At 36.4% G+C, this 20,147-nt stretch overlaps 1 protein-coding gene across 15 annotated transcripts in view; it reads left to right on the forward strand.

Annotated features, from left to right (window-relative positions):
• Stxbp5l (syntaxin binding protein 5L) overlaps nucleotides 1-20,147 on the forward strand; it is a 231,324-nt gene that overhangs the window by 41,138 nt on the left and 170,039 nt on the right. For 13 of the 15 annotated variants that reach the window (XR_005976222.1, XM_041672858.1, XM_041672860.1 and 10 more), the window contains exons 4-5: nucleotides 16,314-16,395; nucleotides 19,032-19,132. Coding sequence is in view for 12 of the 15 variants with exons in the window: in XM_041672858.1 (XP_041528792.1) it covers nucleotides 16,314-16,395; nucleotides 19,032-19,132 (183 nt within the window). In the remaining 3 variants the exon portion in view is untranslated. The remainder of the gene's footprint in view (nucleotides 1-16,313; nucleotides 16,396-19,031; nucleotides 19,133-20,147) is intronic. The other 2 variants (XM_041672871.1, XM_041672872.1) reach the window with 1 other exon arrangement.

Raw genomic sequence — 20,147 nt, forward strand, 5'->3', positions numbered from 1 at the left:
CCCCCCACTCCTCTCCCCCTCCCTCTCCAGTCCACAGAGCAGTCCGGGTTCCCTGCCCTGTGGTAAGTCCTAGGTCCTCCCCACTCCGTCCATATCTAGGAAGGTGAACATCCAAACTGGCTAGGCTCCCACAAAGCCAGCACATTAAGTAGGAACAAAACCCCGTGCCATTGTCCTTGGCATCTCATCAGCCCTCATTGTTCGCCATGTTCAGAGAGTCCGGTTTTATCCCATGCTTTTTCAGTCACAGTCCAGCTGGCCTTGGTGAGCTCCCAGTAGATCAGCTCCACTGTCTCAGTGGGTGGATGCACGCCTCGTGGTCCCGAATTCTTTGCTCATGTTCTCCCTCCTTCTGCTCCTCCTTGGGACCTTGGGAGCTCAGTCCAGTGCTCAAAAGATGAACATGGGATGTACTCACTCATAATTGGTTTCTAGCCATAAACAAGGGTCACGGAGTCTACACTTGGTGATCCCAAAGAAGCTAAGTAAGAAGGTGAACCAAAGGAAAAGCATATAGTTGTCCTCTTGGCTATGGGAAGTAGACAAAATTGCCGGGGAGAAAATTGAGATCTTGGGGGTGGGGTGGGATGGGGGTAAGGGGAGATGGGGAGAGAGGGGGGAGAGGGGGAGAATGGGGGGGAGCTTGGGAAAGGGGGGGGATTGGGATGAAGGAAGGTTGGATGGGGGAGCACGGAAGCACGGTTCTTAGTTAAGGGAGCCACTTTAGGGTGGGCAAGAGACTTGACCCTAGAGGGGCTCCCTAGTGCCCAAGATGAGGTTCCCAGTTAGTTCCTTGGGCAGCTGAGGATTGGGAACCTGAAATGACCCTATCCTAGAGCAATACTGATGAATATCTTGCATATCATCATAGAATCTTCATCTGGTGATGGATAGAGATAGAGACAGAGACCCACACAGGAGCACTGGACTGAGCTCTATCAAAGTTTCTACTCTGAGCTTTTTTGAAATTTACTTTGGGTTTAGTTTGTCCCATTTTAGTTTCTTAAGGTTGAAGCAGACATTAATTTGATAGTTTCTTTTATAATAATGTGCATATAGTGCTATAGGTTTATTCCCAAATGCATTTTAACATAGTCTCCTTTTTTTGTAAATTAAACCTTTTATTTTAGGATTTACATTAAGAATAAGAAATATTTTTGAGACATCTCGTGTATTCTCTGATCCAGTCTCTTTTACCTGTAATGTTTTATAAAACTGTTGTGTGATACCACATCTAGGAACCTGGAGAGATGACTCAGCTGCAAAAGTACTTGTTATTCTTGTGGATGGTTCCTAGCATCAGTAGGGTGGCTCCCAATGGTCTATAACTGCATTACAGAGGGTTTGGTGCTCTCTTCTGGCTTCCAAGGGCAATAGGCATACACATGGCGCTCATACATTCATGCAGGCGCTCATACATAAACATAGATTTAAAAAAAATCTTAAGAACAATATTCTATACTTCTACAGTCACCTTATTTTGGCAAAGAGACCAACAACACACACTGGTGCTGGCAAAACTGGTTAACAACACGTGCAAGAATGAAACTAGATGTTTCTCTCTCATTCTACATAAAACTCAACTCCAGTATATCAAAGATTTCAATGTAAGATTTGGTACCCCGAATCTGATGGAGGAGGAAGTAGGGAATATACATGAACTTATTGGCACAGGAAAGGAACAGTTATTCACTGCAAACAGGTGCAGTCACTATGGATATCAGTGTGGAGATTTTTCTCAAAGCTAGAAAGAGAGCTACTATATGATTAGCTAAACTCCTCTTGGACATATAACCAAAAAACTCTGTGGTGGTGCTTTAAATGGGATTGGCGCACAGAGGCCCATATATTTAAATGTTTGATCCCTAGTTGAAGTGTTTGGGGAAGTATTAGAAATGTGGCCTCGCTGGAAGAGGTGTGTCACTTGAAGTTTCAAAAGCCCATGCCAAGTCAGGGCTTTCTATCTCTGCCCCCAACTTGTGGATCAGAAGTACTGTCTCGTCTCAACACCCTGACACCCTGCCTGCCTGCCTGCTGCCATGCTTCCTGTCGTGATGGTCAGGAATTCACCCTCTGAAGTGTAAGCAAGCTCCCAATTAAAGGCTTTCTTTTATAAGTTGCCTTGGTCATGGTGCCTCTACAGTAGTAGAAAAACAAATGGGAAAACTCTGTATCCTATTGTCGGGAAACTTGCTCATCTACATTCATTATGTCTCTAATCACAAGAGTCAGGAAAGGGAAACAACCTAGATGTCCATGAATAGATAAGGAATATGTGGTGTTGTGAGATGTTAAGCTCTTTTGGCTTTTTGAGCTCCTATCACCCAGCTCCCAAATAAATCATATGGAGGCTTATTATTGCTTATGAATGCCCTGCCTTAGGGTGGCTTGTTTCTTGCCAGCTTTTCTTAAATTATCCCAACTACCTTTTGCCTCTGGGCTTCTATCTTTCTCTATTTTTGTTTACCTTTCTTGTGTTCTTTCTCCATGGCTTGCTGTGTGGCTGGGTGGTTGGTCCGTGACGTCCTCCCCTCCTTGTTCTCTTGCTCCTCAGTAGCTCTCCTCCCAGAGTTCTCCTTCTATTTATACTCTCTGCCTGTTAGCCCCGCCTATCCCTGCTCCTGCCTTGCTATTGGCTGTTTAGCTCTTTATTAAGATCATCAGGTGTTTTAAACAGGCACAGTAACACAGCTTCACATAGTTAAGCAAATGCAATGTAAACAAAAGTCACACACCTGAAAATAATATTTCCCAACAATATGGTATGTTAAAAAATGAATATTATTCATCTGTTAAGAAAAATGAAACTAAAATTCACAGGTAGGTAGATGAACTTGAAATAATCATTTTATTTCTAAACAAATGTCCTATGTTTTTTTTTTCCTTTGTGAATGTTAGTTTTGTATCTCCAGATATGTGTGTTTCCTTTGCAATGCACATAGAGATTAATAAATTATTAAGGTGCTATATGGATGGAAGGACTTCAGGGAAGGGGAGATAGAACACAGTGGTATAAAGGGTTAAAGGAAAATAATGGAACAGGAAGGGCTTAATGGGGTGGATAATGGGAGGGCAGGGTAGAGAAAAGAATAAGAGAAAGGGGTAAATAATTCTAAATACTTTGAAAAATTCATATAGAAACTTACCACTGTAGAAACTTCCTAAATATATATGTATTATGCACATTAAACATATGTAATAAGAGTTTAAATGAAGTCACCCTATAATGGAATAATAATGCCGCTGCTAGACTCCGCAGGCTAGCAGGGTACAGTGCCACGAATAGGTTACTTCTTTTGGAGTTGCTGGCCATTGAAGTTCCATAGACCCTCCCAAACATTACAGATGATTGCCAAAGCTTTTTACCTTCCATAACCAGACAGTAAGTCCGTATTACTGAAGATACTACCTAGTTGAGTCACAAGAACACAGAGAAATCAAGATGGCATTCACCTGGAAGTTTCACGCCTCTAGGCTAGCTTTCACCATGCTGGAAGATGCTATGCATGCTCTTGGAGTAGAAAAGCAATCACTTATATTATCCAGCTACAGTAATGGTTGACTTGGTAGACATGCCCACTTGTGCAATAGTGGCGCATCCACTGGTATAATAATGGCATGAACAATATGGGAATAACCAACCACTTTCTTCTTGGATTTAAGGTTCACTCCACTGATTGAAACCCATACCTGATACAAATATTGGGCCCATGAACCTGTGATAGATAGGCCCAGGCCCTAGGGAAGAAACTACTCTTACTCTGCTAAAGGATATAATAGTAAACCAACTCCTAATGACTTGTCATTCTATACAAAGACCAACGTATCTCTTAACCCTCATTGGAACATCTTTTGCAGTAGATGAAACACCTCGACCAAAACAAAGTTTTGGTGAGGAAAGGGTTTATTTGGCTTACACTACCTCACTGTTCATCATTGAAGGAAGACAGGACAGAAACTCCAACAGGTCAGGAACTTGGAGACAGGATCTGGTGCAGAGGCCATGGAGAGGTGCTGCCTGCTGACTTGTTCTTCATGGTTTGTTCAGCCTTCTTTCTTATAGAACCCAGGACCACCAGCTCAGGGGTAGTACCACTCACCATGGACTGGGCCCTCCCACATCAATCACTAATTAAGAAAATGCCTTACAGCTGGATCCTATGGAGGCATTTTTTTCAGTTGAGGTTCCCTCCTTTCAGACAACTCTAACTTGTGTCAAATTGACACAAAACTAGCCAGGCCAGGGGAGAATATAAATAGAAAAGGAAACTTTAGGGGCACTGAAGGGTGTGTGTAGGTATGACAGGGAGGAATGGAGGCTGGCTAAAGGTAGATGGAAAAGAGAGATGAAGATATGCTGTCAGGTATCTTAGAACTACCAGACCTCTCAGCAGCTCTAGAGACTTACAAACCTGGGCTGGGCACTCAGTGCTCTTTGCCAGCAATAAAAGAGAAATGAAGCCAGGCGGTGGTGCCATGTGCTTTTAATCCAAGAACTCAGGAGGCAGAGGCAGGTGGATCTCTGTGGGTTTGAGGCCTGCCTGGTCGACAAAAGTGAGTCCAGGACAGCCAGGATTGATACACCTGTCTTAAAAAAGAAACCCTGTATTATAACACATACACCCCACCCCCCAAAAATAAAAGAGGAAGAAAGGAAAGAAGAAGAAAGAAGGAAGGAAAGAAAGGGACAAAACAAGAAGATCGAGAGAAAAGTAAAAACTGTATTTTTTTTTTTAAAGGATATGGGGCAAGAAAAGGACAGGGGTGAGCAGACCTGCTAAATTGACATTGGGCATTAAATAAATAAATGGGTATAGGGAGAAAGGGATGCAAACACAGGACATAAAACTTATTGCTGAGTTCCATCTGACATCTCATTTGTCCCTTCTCTGGCTCCTAAAACCTGTCTTGCTACTGGAATTGCTCTGCAATGGGTGGTCTCAGTCCAGTTTTCCATATTTCTGAGGACTCCATATCTCTGGATCCAGCTCTACCTCTGAACCTGGTTCTAGCTCTGGTTCCTGCTTGGGTTTGGCTATGCTTGCATCTTTCTAAAGCTCTGGCTCTTACTTGGCTTGATGTCTGGAATTGACTCCCTACTCCTGAGGCTGAGTTTTAGCGCATCTTCCCTGAGTGGTAATGGGAACCAGGAGCAGATGGCTGTGAGGGGCAGGGAAACAAAGGAAGACTGTCAGAGCCACAGGTGTATCTGACATACTTTATTCACTCCAGGTAAGAGATGCCCCTGCGTCCAAGAATACAGAATTGCACAAAGGTGGCTCTTGCCAGAATTTGTTGCATAACAAGTTATATAAAAAGGACTTTTATCCTTAGTCACGGTTCCTTATATATCCCATTGCAGCCATCTTATCGAAGTCGTTCTGAGTATCTATACCATTGCCATGTTGTCTAAATTTATATCTGGCACTCATAGCCTTTATTCCCTTTCAGGTGATCAGTTGAATCATTCCTTAGTGTTCTCTCTGTGGAGGAGGGGCCAGTGGGATCCATTTCTCTGTTCAGGTCCCAGGGTGTGGAAGATCAAAGGCTTTAAGGTGTTGTTGGCGGTTCTCCCTCCCTAACCTCAGCCGCTCTGTACTCTGCTTCTGCTTCTCGGTTCTGTAAGTCAGTGTCTTTGAGGAAAGCCACCTCCCAGCAGGTTCTTGAATTTCTTTGGTATTTGTTATATTGTTTCCCTATTGTTTATTTCTGATTCTGTTCATTTGCGTCCACTCTTTCCTTTGTCTGTCAATCTTGTTTATCTTCTCAAAGAACTATGCCTTAGATTGGTGATTCTTTGTATTGTTCTCTTTGTATTTTTATTATTTCTTGTCATTGATTAGTTTTAAATTTGGTTTGTTCTTGTTTTTCCAACTTTTTGAGTCGCATCATTAAGCTACCTTTTGTGTCTTGGTTTCTCCATATTCTATGGCTCAAGTATGGGATGTCTTTAGCAGTATGGTATTGCCATCAAGTTCTGAAGGGTGATCAGTGACATCAGCATATGCTTGTAATGTTTGTGGATCTATGAGATCCCATTTTATAACAGCTCAAAAAGAGTTAACCCATTTCAGGTATTTTTTTTAATTTGCTACCATGTGTTATCTAGTTGGGTTATTGTTCCCCTATTGTAGGATAACTCCATTAAAATTCTTTTCATGTGTGTATGTGTACATGAATATATTTTTCAAAAATACTACAGCAGTAGGTTTATGACTTTTCAAAAGGCCTTTAGTATTAGTTATTCCCTCCCCATTTTCCTTCCTCTGTTCAATGGTTTATTGGTTGGAGGCCATCCCATCCCCACCCCAATTTAACCCTTTCTGTTCCATCATTCCTCTTGAACCCTTTATATCTTTTAGCTGATGAATGTAATCCATTTACATTCAAGGTCACAACAGAGTCAAAACCATTACTACTGTTATTTTTGCCATTTTTCTTTTTGCTGTTTTGAATAATGTTTTTTCTTTCCTTTTTTATTGCTAATTATGATTTTGTGGTCTATTGCTTTGATAAGGTTTGATTCTTTCCTTTTTCTCTCTTGTGAATCTCTTCTGGTGAGTTACATATTTTCTTGATAGAAGTTATCTTTTGCTTTTAGATGTAGGACTTCCTGAACCATATTTTGTAATTGTCTAGTGGTGATGACCTTCTTGAGTTTTGGGGTTTTTTTTGAAAGGTTTTTATTTCTCTTCTGTTTCTGAAAAGCTTTGCAATGTCTTGCTTAGAAGTTGTTTTTTTTTTTTCCCAGAAGATACAGTGTATTATTCTGTTCTCTCTTGGCTTATAAAGTTCAGGTGGAAGTTTCTGTCCCACCAGCCACCTCCCAAATAACCACACAGAAACTTTTTATTAATTATAAATGCTCAGTTGATAGCTTAGGATTGCTACTAACCAGCTCTTATATCATAACCCATATTATCTATGCTCTACAACATGGCTCAGTACCTCTTTTTCTGTATGGTATATTAATCTTGCTTCTTTCTGTGTCTCTGAGTGACTCTGCCCTCCTTCTTCCCAGCGTTCTCCTACTCTGACTCTCCATTCTAAATTCTTCCTGCCTAGCTATTGGCCGGTTGGCATTTTATTAAACAAATGAGAGCAAAACATATTCAAAGTGTACAACAGAATTATTTTACATTTCCCCCTTTTGTCTAATTAAAAAGGAAGGTTCTACCTTTAATATAGTAAGATACATTAAAACAGTTATCAAGTAATAATTACAGTCACAATATATTGTCCCCTTGTATTTGGCAAATTTGGAGAAAAAATACTCTATTATTTATCTTATCTTTGTAAATCTAAAGTTTTATACTTAATTTCTTTTTTATTATAATTAAGGAAAACTACAGGTTTAACTATTTAGTCTTTAACTCTATCAAACACCCCAGAAGAATGTAATATTATCTAACAACAGGGACATCTGGCTTCCTGGACAGTCACTCACAGTTCCTCTGTAATATTGAGGCATCCATCTTTGGCCTTCAGGGCTAGTATATTTTACAGACATTTTTGAGAAGCAGCTAATCTTAAACTGTCCTACCTGTCTTGGCAAAATTTGGTAGTCACTTTCTTTTGCGTTCTGCTGGTCCAGTTTGGACAGCAGGCTGTCATCAGTCAAAGCAAGGACAGTTTTATTGCCCAAATGGCTATCATTTGCCATGAAGAAAGCAAACTCCATATGGAGGTTCTTCAATGCCCCTCATCTTTTTTGAAGTAAATTGACACTGCCAGGAGCAGGCTTGTCATGGGAAGCCTTAAGTTATTAAACCTCTCAACGCCATATTCTGTAGGTCTGTGACGTGTTTGAAGACCATCTATCTATCTAAATATATCTGTTTAACCTTGAAAACATACCTAACATGACTACAAGTTTTATTATAGATGACTAACTACTAACTTGTATTAGTTAATTATACATTACATGTTTAAATTAGGTTCAGAGGCACAATACCCCAAGCAAGAGTAGTAACATACATATAGTATAACAGAAAAAACCTTTAATCTTGTATCAGTAAACTGAAATCCATACCAATGTAAAATATTTTGAGATTAATAGGTGCTTTTTTATTAAAGTAAACTCAATTATCTACCCTTTTATCTCATTTCTATATTGTATCTTCCTTTTTTTCCTTAGAAAGAGATCTTTGACTTTATCTCCTTTGTTTAGTTTTTCCTCTGACCATGACCAATAACAACTTATAACCAAACCCCCTTAAATGATGATGTTGTTTTCTCTAGACTGCTTCCTTTTGTCTGGGGGCACTGGCATCGTTGGGGGACCCTGAGAAAGTTAAGATAATAGTCAAATTGTGGCTGAAGAAGTCTGTGAGGCCTGACCATCTCAGCCAGTAGCTTCAAAGCAGAACTCTGAGGAAACGGCAATAGATGTGCTCCGAGATGTTGGATCACCAAGGCCATTCATTTTTATTAGTGTCTTGTCCCCTTACTCTGAAAGTACATAAACTTTTAAAGGTAATATACACATCAGCATTAATACAAGTATATACTGTGTGTTGTATACAAGTTATCCAATAGTGATTGTTTGTTTTATATTTGAGCAGGTAAAATATACACTACATGCCATATAGTTTTCTAAGGTTTATTTCTTCATGTCAGTAGGCAGTATTTTCAAGGGGGTCTTTTCAATCAAACTTGATCATCTTCAACCCTGAATGAATTTATAGCCTTTTATTTTTTGTGGGAACAAAAGCATGACCTCTTCTCAAAGCAATACACATTTTTGACTTCCATTTTGAAGCTGATTTAATTTAGCAGTTTCTATAATCTAACATCTGTCAGCAACTATTGTAATTCATCATCAATCAAAAAATTCAAAGGCAACACAATAACATAAATGATCCAGACTCCCTGTGTATTTCCCATATCTATGTGAGTTATTCATTTTATTATTATTTTTATTTCTCTCTTTAAACTTTATTACTTTTAAACTATTCATTTTTCTATTACTATCTTTTTTCTTTCTATTTATTTATTTATTTATTGTTGTTGTTGTTGTTTTTCAAGACAGTGTTTCTCTGTAGCTTTGGAGCCTGTCCTAAAAATAACTCTAGAGTTACAACTCTGTGGCCTTGAATTCACAGAGCTCCTCCTGCCTCTGCCTCCCTAAGTGCTAGGATTAAAGGTTTGTGCCACCACCACCCAGCAACTACAGCAACTCTTCTAAAGAAAAACATCTAATTGGTCTGGTTTACAGGTTCAGAGATTTAGTTTATTATTTTCATGGCCAGAAGCATGGTAGCAGGCAGGCAGACATAGTGCTAGAAAAATAGCTGAGAGTTCTAACTCTGGGTTGTCAAGCAGCAGGAAGAGAGTGACCCTGGCCTTGGCTTGAGCTTCTGAAACTTCAAAGCTCGCCCCCATGACATCCTTCAACAAGGCCACACCTTTTCCAGCTAGGGCACACATCCAATAATGTCCCTCCCTATGAGTGTATAGGTACCATTTTTATTTAAATCACCACATGGAGTTAAGTGAAAATTTGATTCATATAGCTATTAATGTATTAAGATGTAAGAACTTTATTATTTAAAAAAAAATTAAATCATGTTATCTCATATTCAAGCCTTTTTCCTACCTGTAGCTGTAGCAATCATGCTTTCTTTAACTCTTTAGCTTTTTCTATTAGAAAAATATTTTCTGAAACATTAGAAGGTGATATTAAGAACATTGATCTGTAGTTGTCTTTTCAAGCAAGATTTTTGACTGGTGTGGTTATTAAGAGAAATAGTATCTTTGATAAATTTAGTAAGAAATTATTTGTTCTTATATAAGTTGTAAAATTGATCTTATCTTTAGTATTTTTTTACTTTTTTGATAAAAATTACCTGTGAAACCTTTTAGACTTGGAATTTTCAGTCTTAGAAAGTTTTAAGTATTACATTTAACCTAGTGTGGTGGAGTTAAATCTATAATACAAGCTACTAAGAAGGCCCCAATAGGAGGCTCACAAGTTCAAGTACAGCCTGGGCAAATGAGTGACACAATATAGGTATCAAAATGAAAATAAATACATGTATTTTTTTAAAGGCTGTAGTTATAACTCACTGATAGCTTAAGCATCCTGACATGCTTAAGGCCCTGGACTCAATGCCCAGTAACACAAAAATAAAAATATTTTAGTACATGTAACTATTATTCTCCTAAAGAGTTAGACAGTCTGCACTTATCATTTATTACTTGAGGATGGCATGAGATAATAGAAGGGCCATGTGTAGTTCTCTAAAACTTCTGACCTGTTCTTCATATAGGTAGAATAAGTGCCATTGTCAAGAAAATATCTTAGATGTTGACAGCTAAAGACCAGTTGTATATGTAACAATTGTAACGGCCAAAGGAATTTATTTGTCAGTGTCCTCACTGACAGTATCTGCTGCAAATTAGAGCATTTTGCCCTCATTTATTCTTATACTTTGGGCTGTTTCCTCTGTTTTTTCACTGACTCCAAACAATGTTACTTAGTTATAATATGTTAAAAACTGTTATAACAAGAAACTTAGCATAACAAACTATAATTCTCTTCTGCCACAGTTACTTTAAGATTGTAATTGATATTTATTAGCTCATTCTTCTAGAATTTTAAAATTAAGTTTGTTCTCTATCATTTTCATATATGTATGTAATGCAGTTATGTTAAAAAAAATCTCCTATATTGTTTTTTTCTAGGTTTTCTTACTGTCAGCTTACCCTTCTGTTATTCTAAGTTGCTTTCCTAGTAGATCTACCTAGATCTTCTTTTCAAGGTTACTGAACGCTTGTCAAGCTATACCTACTACGATGAAAGAATTAGAAAACTTCTGGCACAACTTTTACAGTAGTAACTATTGCATCTTATAAAACTTAGGGTTCACATTCAGTTAGGACATTTGGCATGAGGTATTCAGAGTTCTAAGTGATAGTTGTAGCTTAATGTTTACTGAGATTCTTGTATCTCTTTAAAAGCATAGATTCCTCCTAGAATTAGTATTTCTAGTTCAAAAGAGATTAAATTTGTATGGATGTGTTTATTTTAAAGGCATGCTAAATAATTTACTGGGAAGGCTGAAAACACAGTCCAGGCAAGTTTCCAGAACCAACACTATGCACTGTATAAAAATTGCCTGAGTTTGATGCTCTTAAAAGAAAATAAAAATTAGCATTTCTAACTACATTTCAAAAGATCCTAGGAACCTCACAGGCTAAATAATAGTGAGTAAAAGACCCTACAGGGCATGTATTAAAACTGCATAAGAAATTTGAATATTTTTCTCATAGCAATGGATTTAAAAAATAGATGTAACATTATCAAATTTGTACTGTAGAAAGATGACTCAGAATGAATGGTAGAGAATAAATTGGGGGAAAAAGTATCTTAATAAGTGTTCTCTAGAGGAAACAGCCACTAGCATGTCTGTATATATGTGTCTATCTGTCAATTAATCATCAGTCGTTTTAAAGAATTAGCCATACATGTATGAGAGTCTTAAATTGAAAATCTAGAGTCAGTTGGCTGGCTGGAAACCCGGGAAAGAGTTGAAGTTGTAGCCTTGTGTCTAAAGGCAGTCTGGAAGCAGAATTCTTAGGGTAGCTCAGTCTTTTTCCTGAAGAACTTCAAGGATTAAGAGGAGGTACATTCTATAATGGAGGACAGTTTACTATATTCAAGACTTTACTGATTTAAGTATAAAGCATACCTAAAAAATGCTTCCTTTGCAAGATGTATACTAGCATTTGAAAAAAAAATAAACAATTAAAGAAAGGGTATCATGGTCTACTTAAGTTGATGCATTAAAATCAACCATTGCATAGGGAGTCCAGGTAAGATGGAATGTGAGATGATCTGTGATTATGAATTTCTAAGGAATATTTCCTCAGTCTTAAACATTACCAGATTTTCTGTAACTACCATTCTACTTTCATCATCAGGTGTTATGTTTTTATGTAACTAAGGATTTAATATTTGAAAGGTAAATTATAGTCTTTTATTTTTGCTACGTTTTATACATTTTTTAAAACTGGGTAAACTGAAATGTCATCACTGAGAAGTATAAAGAAGATTGTGAAAACACAAATTAAACTGAGTAATAAATTACTGCCTTAAGATCTTAAATCACTATCTTTTAATGGCATTTTGTGTTTATGTTTTTAAATCAATTTATGTGAATCCTTTAGTAACTGCAAAATAGCAGCACAAAACTAAGTTTTAGATTTTATTTAAAAATAGATGTCTATAAAATAACACTCTCTGTCTAGATAGAAAATGGAGTCTAGTGAGGCAGACAAAGAAAAGCATTGCTTGCTACTAAATTTTATGAGGTAACATTGCCATAAAACACACCTCTTATAATTATCCACTCACAAATTGTCCCATCAAAATGACATACCCACACTTTTTACCTTGATCCTTAAGTAGCTATGTTCTGCTTTGTAACTGATCGTGTACTAAGTAGGGAGACTAAATTCCTTAACCCCCAACATCCCAAAACAATTTGTGATTTATTTGGTGACGGCTGAGTCCATATAGTTTGTGCAGAGCACATCGCTTTCTTCAGTAGCCAGAGAAATTCCACTGTACTCAGAAGCAGAGATTTAGTTTATGTAGGGTGAAGACATTTACTAGTTACATGGTTACCTTTAGTCACATGGGCCCTCATTCAAAACTAATTCTGCAATCGGAACTGATGATATTCCATATGTTAACAGGGCATGAAAGTATTATTTATTATAGAGTTGAGAGAATTGTTCAAGCACATCCAAAATGAGAAAAAGAAAGAAAATTGCCTGAAATTTTATTCCAGTTACAGTGTGGGATTAGGATCAGAGCTGCACTATTAGGGCAAGAGCTTGTGTAGTTCAAATCTCCTGCTGGTGGCAAAGAGAAAAAAGCCTGGACTTTCTTATGAGTCTGTTTAGATGTGTTCACAAGGAAAGGAGGAGGATAAAATATAGCTTAAAATCTGTCAGCATCAGACATCAAAAAGTTGAAGTCAACATCATCTTTGTACTGGTTTATTTATACCTATAAAAAGGCATAAGTCTATTAATAAGTCTATCTATAAGTTGAAGGCAATTATTTAGACTACACAATTCTTTAAGGAAAGCTATGATTTCTGGAAAACTTTCAACTGCTAGTTTTGTCAAAATGAAGGCTGCCCTGATTATCTTTAATAGTCAGTCTGACACAGCCTAGAGTCATCTTAGAGGAAAATTTCATTTGAGGAATTGTCTATATGACATTGGCCTGTTGTCATGTCTGTGGGAGATTGTCTTGATTATTGTTGTTGGAGGAGAGCCCAACCCACTAGGTAGCGCCATCCCTAGGCAGGTGGTCTTGAATTGTATAAATAAGTTAATTTAGTATAGCTCCATGGAGACACCAAATGAGCCTTTGATGAAGATGCAGCCTTAGTAGCAGTGGAGTCTCCAGGTTATTGGAGATGTCAGGACCATGGAATGTTTGCCAAGAGCAATGGCAAGTGTGAAGTGAAGACAGCCTAGGTCTGAGACCAGTGTGTGTGCTGCAGGTGGCAGAGCTGTAGACTTAGACATTTAAATTTGTTCCTTGTTTATAGCCAGAAATATAATTGATTTTTAAAGCTTTTAATATTTCATTTATTGTGTGTGTGTGTGTGTGTGTGTGTGTGTTTATGTTGTGTGTGTGTTAGGGAAAATGGGAGCTAGGACTTGCCAGAGTTGGTTAGATGATTCTCTCTTTCTACCATGTGGCTCCTGAGAATCAAACTCAGGTTGTCAGGTTTGGTGACAGGTATGTTGACATGCTGAGCCATCTGATAGCCTCTAACATATGATATTTCATTCTTCACGATCCAATTAATTTAGGAGCCATGTAGCAGTTTTGTGGTTTTCTTCCTAAGTTATGATACATTCTACATATAGATGCAATTTTAATTCTTCCTTTCCCATCTGCATGCCATTTAATTTTTTTACTCTATTCCTCTTACTACTACATGTAGTATGATATTAAATAGATAGAGACAATGACCATGGATCTTTGCCCTTTCAGTATGTGAAACTCAAGATGTTATCCTTTTCCTGTTTGCAGTTATGAGACTGCTGTGCAGATTTTCCTTAGATGACCTTCTGTGAGGGAATTTGTTTTCCTCGTTTACTGGAGATTATGAATGAGCTCTCACCTTTTATCAGTAGCCTTTTCTGTATCTATAAAAAATTGTTCTAAGTTAATTGAATGAACTACATTGATTTTTCAAGGTTAAACCGACTTTGAATTCCAAGGACAAATTCTATTCAATTACAGCATACAATTACTCTTATACATTGTATTTAGTTGGCTAAAATTTTTATTTTCATTTTCAAATTTGTGTTCAAAGGAGATTCTAGTCTGAAAATCTAATTTTATATTTTTTATTTGTCTCCAGAATGCCATTTTCATAAAATGTGTCTGAAACTAATTTTTCTTTATGCACTCTCTAGCATTCTGTAAAACTGGTACTTAAAGAAATGTTTCATAAAGGTGACAACTGATGTCATCTGGTCCTGGGACTTCCTTTGGGAAAGAGTTCTAGTTAGAATTTAGTTTTATTAGTTGATATGTTATTTGTTTCCTATTTTTGTATAGTTTGTGTTTTTCCAAGACTTCTTCCATTTCATATACTTTGTAAGATTAATTGGTATAGTAATTTTCTTATTTATATTTGATTTCTGATGACATATCTCCTTGTAGGTACTTACATAAGACATCTGTGTTCTTCTTGTTGATAAGTCTGGATGGATGTTACCAATTTTAGTTAATTTTTTCAAGTCAGTTTTTTATTTTTTTGATTTTTGTTGTTACTTTACTTAATTGATTTCTCTGCTTCCCTTGTTACTGCTTTGTTTATGCTGCTCTTGGGATTAATTTACTTTAAAATTACTTTTTCTAGCTGGGCAGTATGGCGCATGCCTTTAATCCCAGCACAGGGGAGGCAGAGGCAGGCGGGTCTCTGTGAGTTCAAGGCCAGCCTGGTCTACAAGAGCTAGTTCCAGGACAGGCTCCAAAGCTACAGAGAAACCCTATATTAAAAAACCCCCCAAATTTTTTTTTAGCTTCTACTTAGGTAGGTGTGGAGGGTATGGGAAGATTTGGGGAAGGAGAAAAATTATCAGAATATATTATACGAGCACAAATTTCTTCTAAATGTTTTTCTATGTCTAAAGCTTAGGTAATTAATTTGAGATACTTTTGTATTTTTTAACAAAGTTTATCATAAAGTCTAAATTTTCATCAAGTATGGCTAACCCTAACCCTAACTCTAACCCCATACTTCTGATGCATTATATTTTTTCACTCTATTATAATTTTTTGTAATTATCATGTGAAGTGATTATCTTAAGCCTTGGAAATATTTATGTTCTGTAGTCTAGTTTATGTTATATCAATATTTTTCATTTCTATATTTTGATAGTGTTTCATGGCATATAAGTTTTGAAGTTTTAAACTTTTAATCTATTTAGTACATTTGTACACACACACACACACACACACACACACACACACACACACACCCTGTTTTGCTTTGTTCTGCGTTCGACAACAGTTCATATGTTCCAGTCTAGCTTATAACTAACCACAACCCTAGGCCGGCCTCAGAGTGCAACAATTCTCCTGTCTCAGCTTTTTAAGTGCTGAGATTAAAGTTATGAGCCATTGTATCTGGTTTATTTCTAAATTTTAAAAGGAGTTACTGTAGGCATTGTATAGTTTGATGGTTTTAAAATGTGGTTAGAAGGGCTTTATATTAATATTGTTATCAATATAGCCAACATTCTTAAATATATTAAATCATTTTATTATAGGACAGAGTCTCTCTATGTAGTCCTGGCTGTTCTGAAACTTATTATGTAGACCAGGCCAGCCTGAAACTCACAGAGACCCTCCTATCGCTGCCTCCCAAGTGCTGAGATTAAAGGCATGTATTACCATGCCCAGCTAACCTAAAACAGTTTTTATGATTTCATTTATTTAATCTTTCAATTGTTTGAACCTACTCTGGAGAAAGAACTGTTTAATCAGATAAATATTAAAAGAAACGATATGTGTCTGAATTCTCAATTCTTGTTTTACTTTAATGGGAAGGAAACTCCTTCCAATGCTTTACTATAATTCTTCTAACTTTTAGACTATTACTCATTTATACCACATAATTAAATTTGTGTAAAGTAAAATATTTCAATTTCTTAAAAAATAAGAACAACGAAGAATCAAAACATTAGTTGCTAAATAAGTCAGATTCTCCTTCACCTTTTAATATTTGTGCTAATGCAAGCGTTAGAATCCTTGACTTTGATTGTGTTAGACTTGGGAGGCCTGGTGTTGACTGTCACTGCCAGCATGAAAGTGGTGCGGCTGTCTTGCAGCTCCAGTTCCTGATCAATGAGGTAAGATACTTTTTCACCATTTCAAACACATGCACACAGTATTTTTGATTATCTAAATCACATATATGCACATATTCACACTCACAAATTATTACTGATTGAGTATTCCTTATCTAAAACAATTGGGTTTACAAAGTCTATGGATCTTAGATTTTAAATTTTGGAATATTTGCATATGTATTGAGACACCTTGGAAAAGATATCCACATCTAAATATTAAGTTCATTTATAGTCTTTGTATACCCTATACACATAGTTTGAAGGTAATTTTGTATATATTTTCAATGCTCTTATATTTTGAATTTAATCACAGTAGATTAGATATGGAATTTTCCCTTTGTGGACCTTTTTAACTTTTGGAGCATCTAAGATTTTGTATATTTGGATATTCAACCTGTAGTTGATATAATTCTTTTTGATATTATGATTTTAGATGTTTAAAAATAGATATGTATCTTTACTAGTATTCACATTTTTTCATATTTTTATATTAAATTTAAAATCTAATAGGAAATACTAAATTTAATATAAGACATTAAATTTAAAATCTAATTCTAATACTAAACTTAGTAAGAGAAAAGCATTTTGTCTATCAGAAGATCCTTTTATTATGATTGTATATCATAATTTTAAAATTTATTTAATATTTTTCCAAATCATTAAGCTTTCTTTCTACTCACTTTCTTCCCCCAATTTAAATATTTTGCTTGTATCAAAATTGAAAGTATATTCTTACTTACCAGTAGGATTTTGTGTGTATAATCCGTGCATCTTTTATCTGTATATATTATGTTTTTAATGTGAGATATTTGGGACAATTAAGAAAGGAAGGATTGTGACTTAATAGTGATGTGTTTGTGTTGACAAGAGGTTAATTGTGCTGGCTAGTTTTATGTTAACTTGGCACAAGATAGAGTTACCTGAAAGGAGGAAACCACAACTGAAAAAATACCTCCATAAGGTCCAACTGTAAGGAAATTTCTTAATTAGTGATTAATGGTGGAAGGCCCAGCCCATTATGGGTGGGGCTTTCCCTGGGCTGGCCCTCCTGGGTTCTGTAAGAAAGCTGACTCAGTTAGGCAGTAAGCAGCATCCCTCCATGGCCTCAGCGGCCTTAGCTCCTGCTTCCAGGATCCTGGCCTGTTTGAATCCCTGTCTTGGCTTCCTTTGAGGAGGAGCAGTGCTGTGGAAATAGAAGCCAAACACACTCTTTTGTTTTTGGTTTAGGAACTGTTTCAGAAAGACATTTAGAGTCTTGTTTCTCTTAATTTCTGGAAAAGAAGTGAAGTTGGAAATTTAAAAAAAGGTTTAAAATATATAGAATATAAATAAGAGAGTGTGTGACTGAGGTTGTAAACTGTGAAAGATTATCTTTAGCAAAGTTGTTTGAGAAATATATAAAGCATTTTAGGCATCTCAAGATCACCATGCATCTACCAGACAGCTATTAGAGAACATTTAGTACTTTAGGTGTCATTTCAGTGGGGAAGGTAGTACTAGAGTAAAAGTTCTGACAACTTCAGATGATCTTTAGATGTGTGTATAAAATTAAATGTGACAGTTATCTGCATATATGCTTTCTGTTACTTTCAATGGTAGAACATATTCTATTGTGTTTGAGATAGGATTAATTTGTAATTGGTGTTATAAGGTAAAGGATTTTAGTATTATTTTTATAGTTATACCTAATTCAATGTGAAGAAATATTTTATTATAGGTATTTTTAAATATCACTGGTAAAGCTTTTTAGATTGTAAGCAGGCTAAATTATAAAATACATAATTTTAAGAAATAATGCACAATTTTTAGATAAAAGAGTTTCAGAGGATAATCTTATATGATCTGTATTTGATTGATAAAAATGGGTTGGGGATTGGCTTCTCTAGTATTGAAGTTATATATTATTTATGTGCATAATAGAAACAAAAATTAAATTCTATATTTTTAAAGGAAATAAAAGAAAACCCTTTAATAGTCACAGTGATGCTGCCCTCCTCCATGGTAAATATCATGACCAAAAGAAACTTGGAGAGGAATTGTCTGATTTCGTCAAACAGGTTGTAGTCCATCACTGAGGGAAGTCAGAGCAGGAGCTCCCTCAGGGAAGTAACTAACTGAAGAGGTAACTGAAGTGGAGGAATGCTTCTGCCTGGCTTGCTCCCCCGCTGGCTCATGCTCAGTTAGCTTTCTTATAGAACCTGTGACCATTTGCCTGGGGGCGGGGGACACTGCTTATAGTTTTCTGGGCTCTCCCACATATATTAGTAATCAATAAATATGCTGCAGACATTCCACAGGTGGATCTGATGGAGGCATTTCCTCAGATGAGCCCCCCCCCCACTCAAGTGACTCTATTTGTGTCAAGTTGATAAGAAGACCCAACCAGTATGGATGGCTTATTGATTATTCCTCTCTAACAGTAAAAGGGTATTTCTGAACAAGTCATCCTGGCCGTCCTTGTGTAGTAAGCCACTTACCTCTCCAACTCAACAACCTTAAACTTTCATACTATAATTTCCTTCTTTTTTTTCTAGGCTACATAAGTACATATCTATTCAAGCAATGATAAATTTATAAATTTGTTGTTTCTCCTGTCCTAGTAGGTAAGCTATATATCTTGTCTGCTTTTCTCACAGGGCGCTTTGGTTAGTGCGAGTTCAGATGACACACTTCATTTGTGGAATCTGAGACAGAAAAGGCCAGCCATTCTTCATTCTCTTAAGTTTAACAGAGAACGGTAAGAACCTTTGTGAATAACTGTATGATGTGACAGAACTATATCTCAAGCAAGTTTCATGCTAGTTTGACAGACTTCTTTTATAACTTTAAGCTATTGCCAGGTTTTTTTTACATAGAAAATAAATAATTGGGATAGAGCCAACCTCTTATGAAAATGTGAAATGCCTAAACCTTTTTTCTCTGAGCTATTGAACATCACCTCAGCAATCATATTTTCTTTTACCTGGGTTATGGCAATGAAAACATAGACCTAAGATTTAAAAATCAGTAAAAGCAAATTTAGTTCACATATTTTTTTTATTATTTCAGATATCTCCAGCGTTCCAGCCCTTACCCTCTTATCTAAATACTTTTTAGTAGTAATGTCATTCTAATTAAACACTAAATTTTAGCATTGCCAAAGATGATACTTTAATAAAAATTCATTTCCCCTCCTTTTAGAATGATCATAGCCAGGGGTTTTATTTGAACGGAAACAGAAGTTATTTTATTGGTAATAATTTGTGTCATATTTTAATATTTCCAGTGTTTGATTCAATTAGATGACCTAGACCTCTGCATATCCACTTAACTAAGAGTCATCAGTGATCAAGCAAACACTGAGATGTACATTAACTATTTAGAGTAGTCTATCTACTATGTGGGAAGCAACCAGACTTTTCTTTTAATAGTAAATGGAAAAGCACACCACAGGATAATTTGATGTTAAAGAGAGGAAGAGAAACCTTTGAGAAGTGAATTTAAACAGATTGACACCATTCAAACCAAGGTAGAAACCGGAGGACAGCAGTTTTGACCCAGAGCTATTTGTAGATGATATGATAGTGTGCATAGTGATCCCAATAAACAAATCTTAACATAAAATTATTTTGTGTGTATTCACTGCTACCATATAGAGATACAATTAAGCTTTGAATGTTGATTTGTAATTTACATTTCACTAAACTCACCAAAGTGTTCCAGGTTCAGACAGATGCATGTACATAGGAACTACGTGGTTAGGCAGAATATCT

This window comes from Microtus oregoni, unplaced genomic scaffold, assembly GCF_018167655.1.
Source record: "Microtus oregoni isolate MIOR12 unplaced genomic scaffold, Mior012 000023F_ref0000262, whole genome shotgun sequence".
NCBI classification, from domain to species: Eukaryota; Metazoa; Chordata; class Mammalia; order Rodentia; family Cricetidae; genus Microtus; species Microtus oregoni.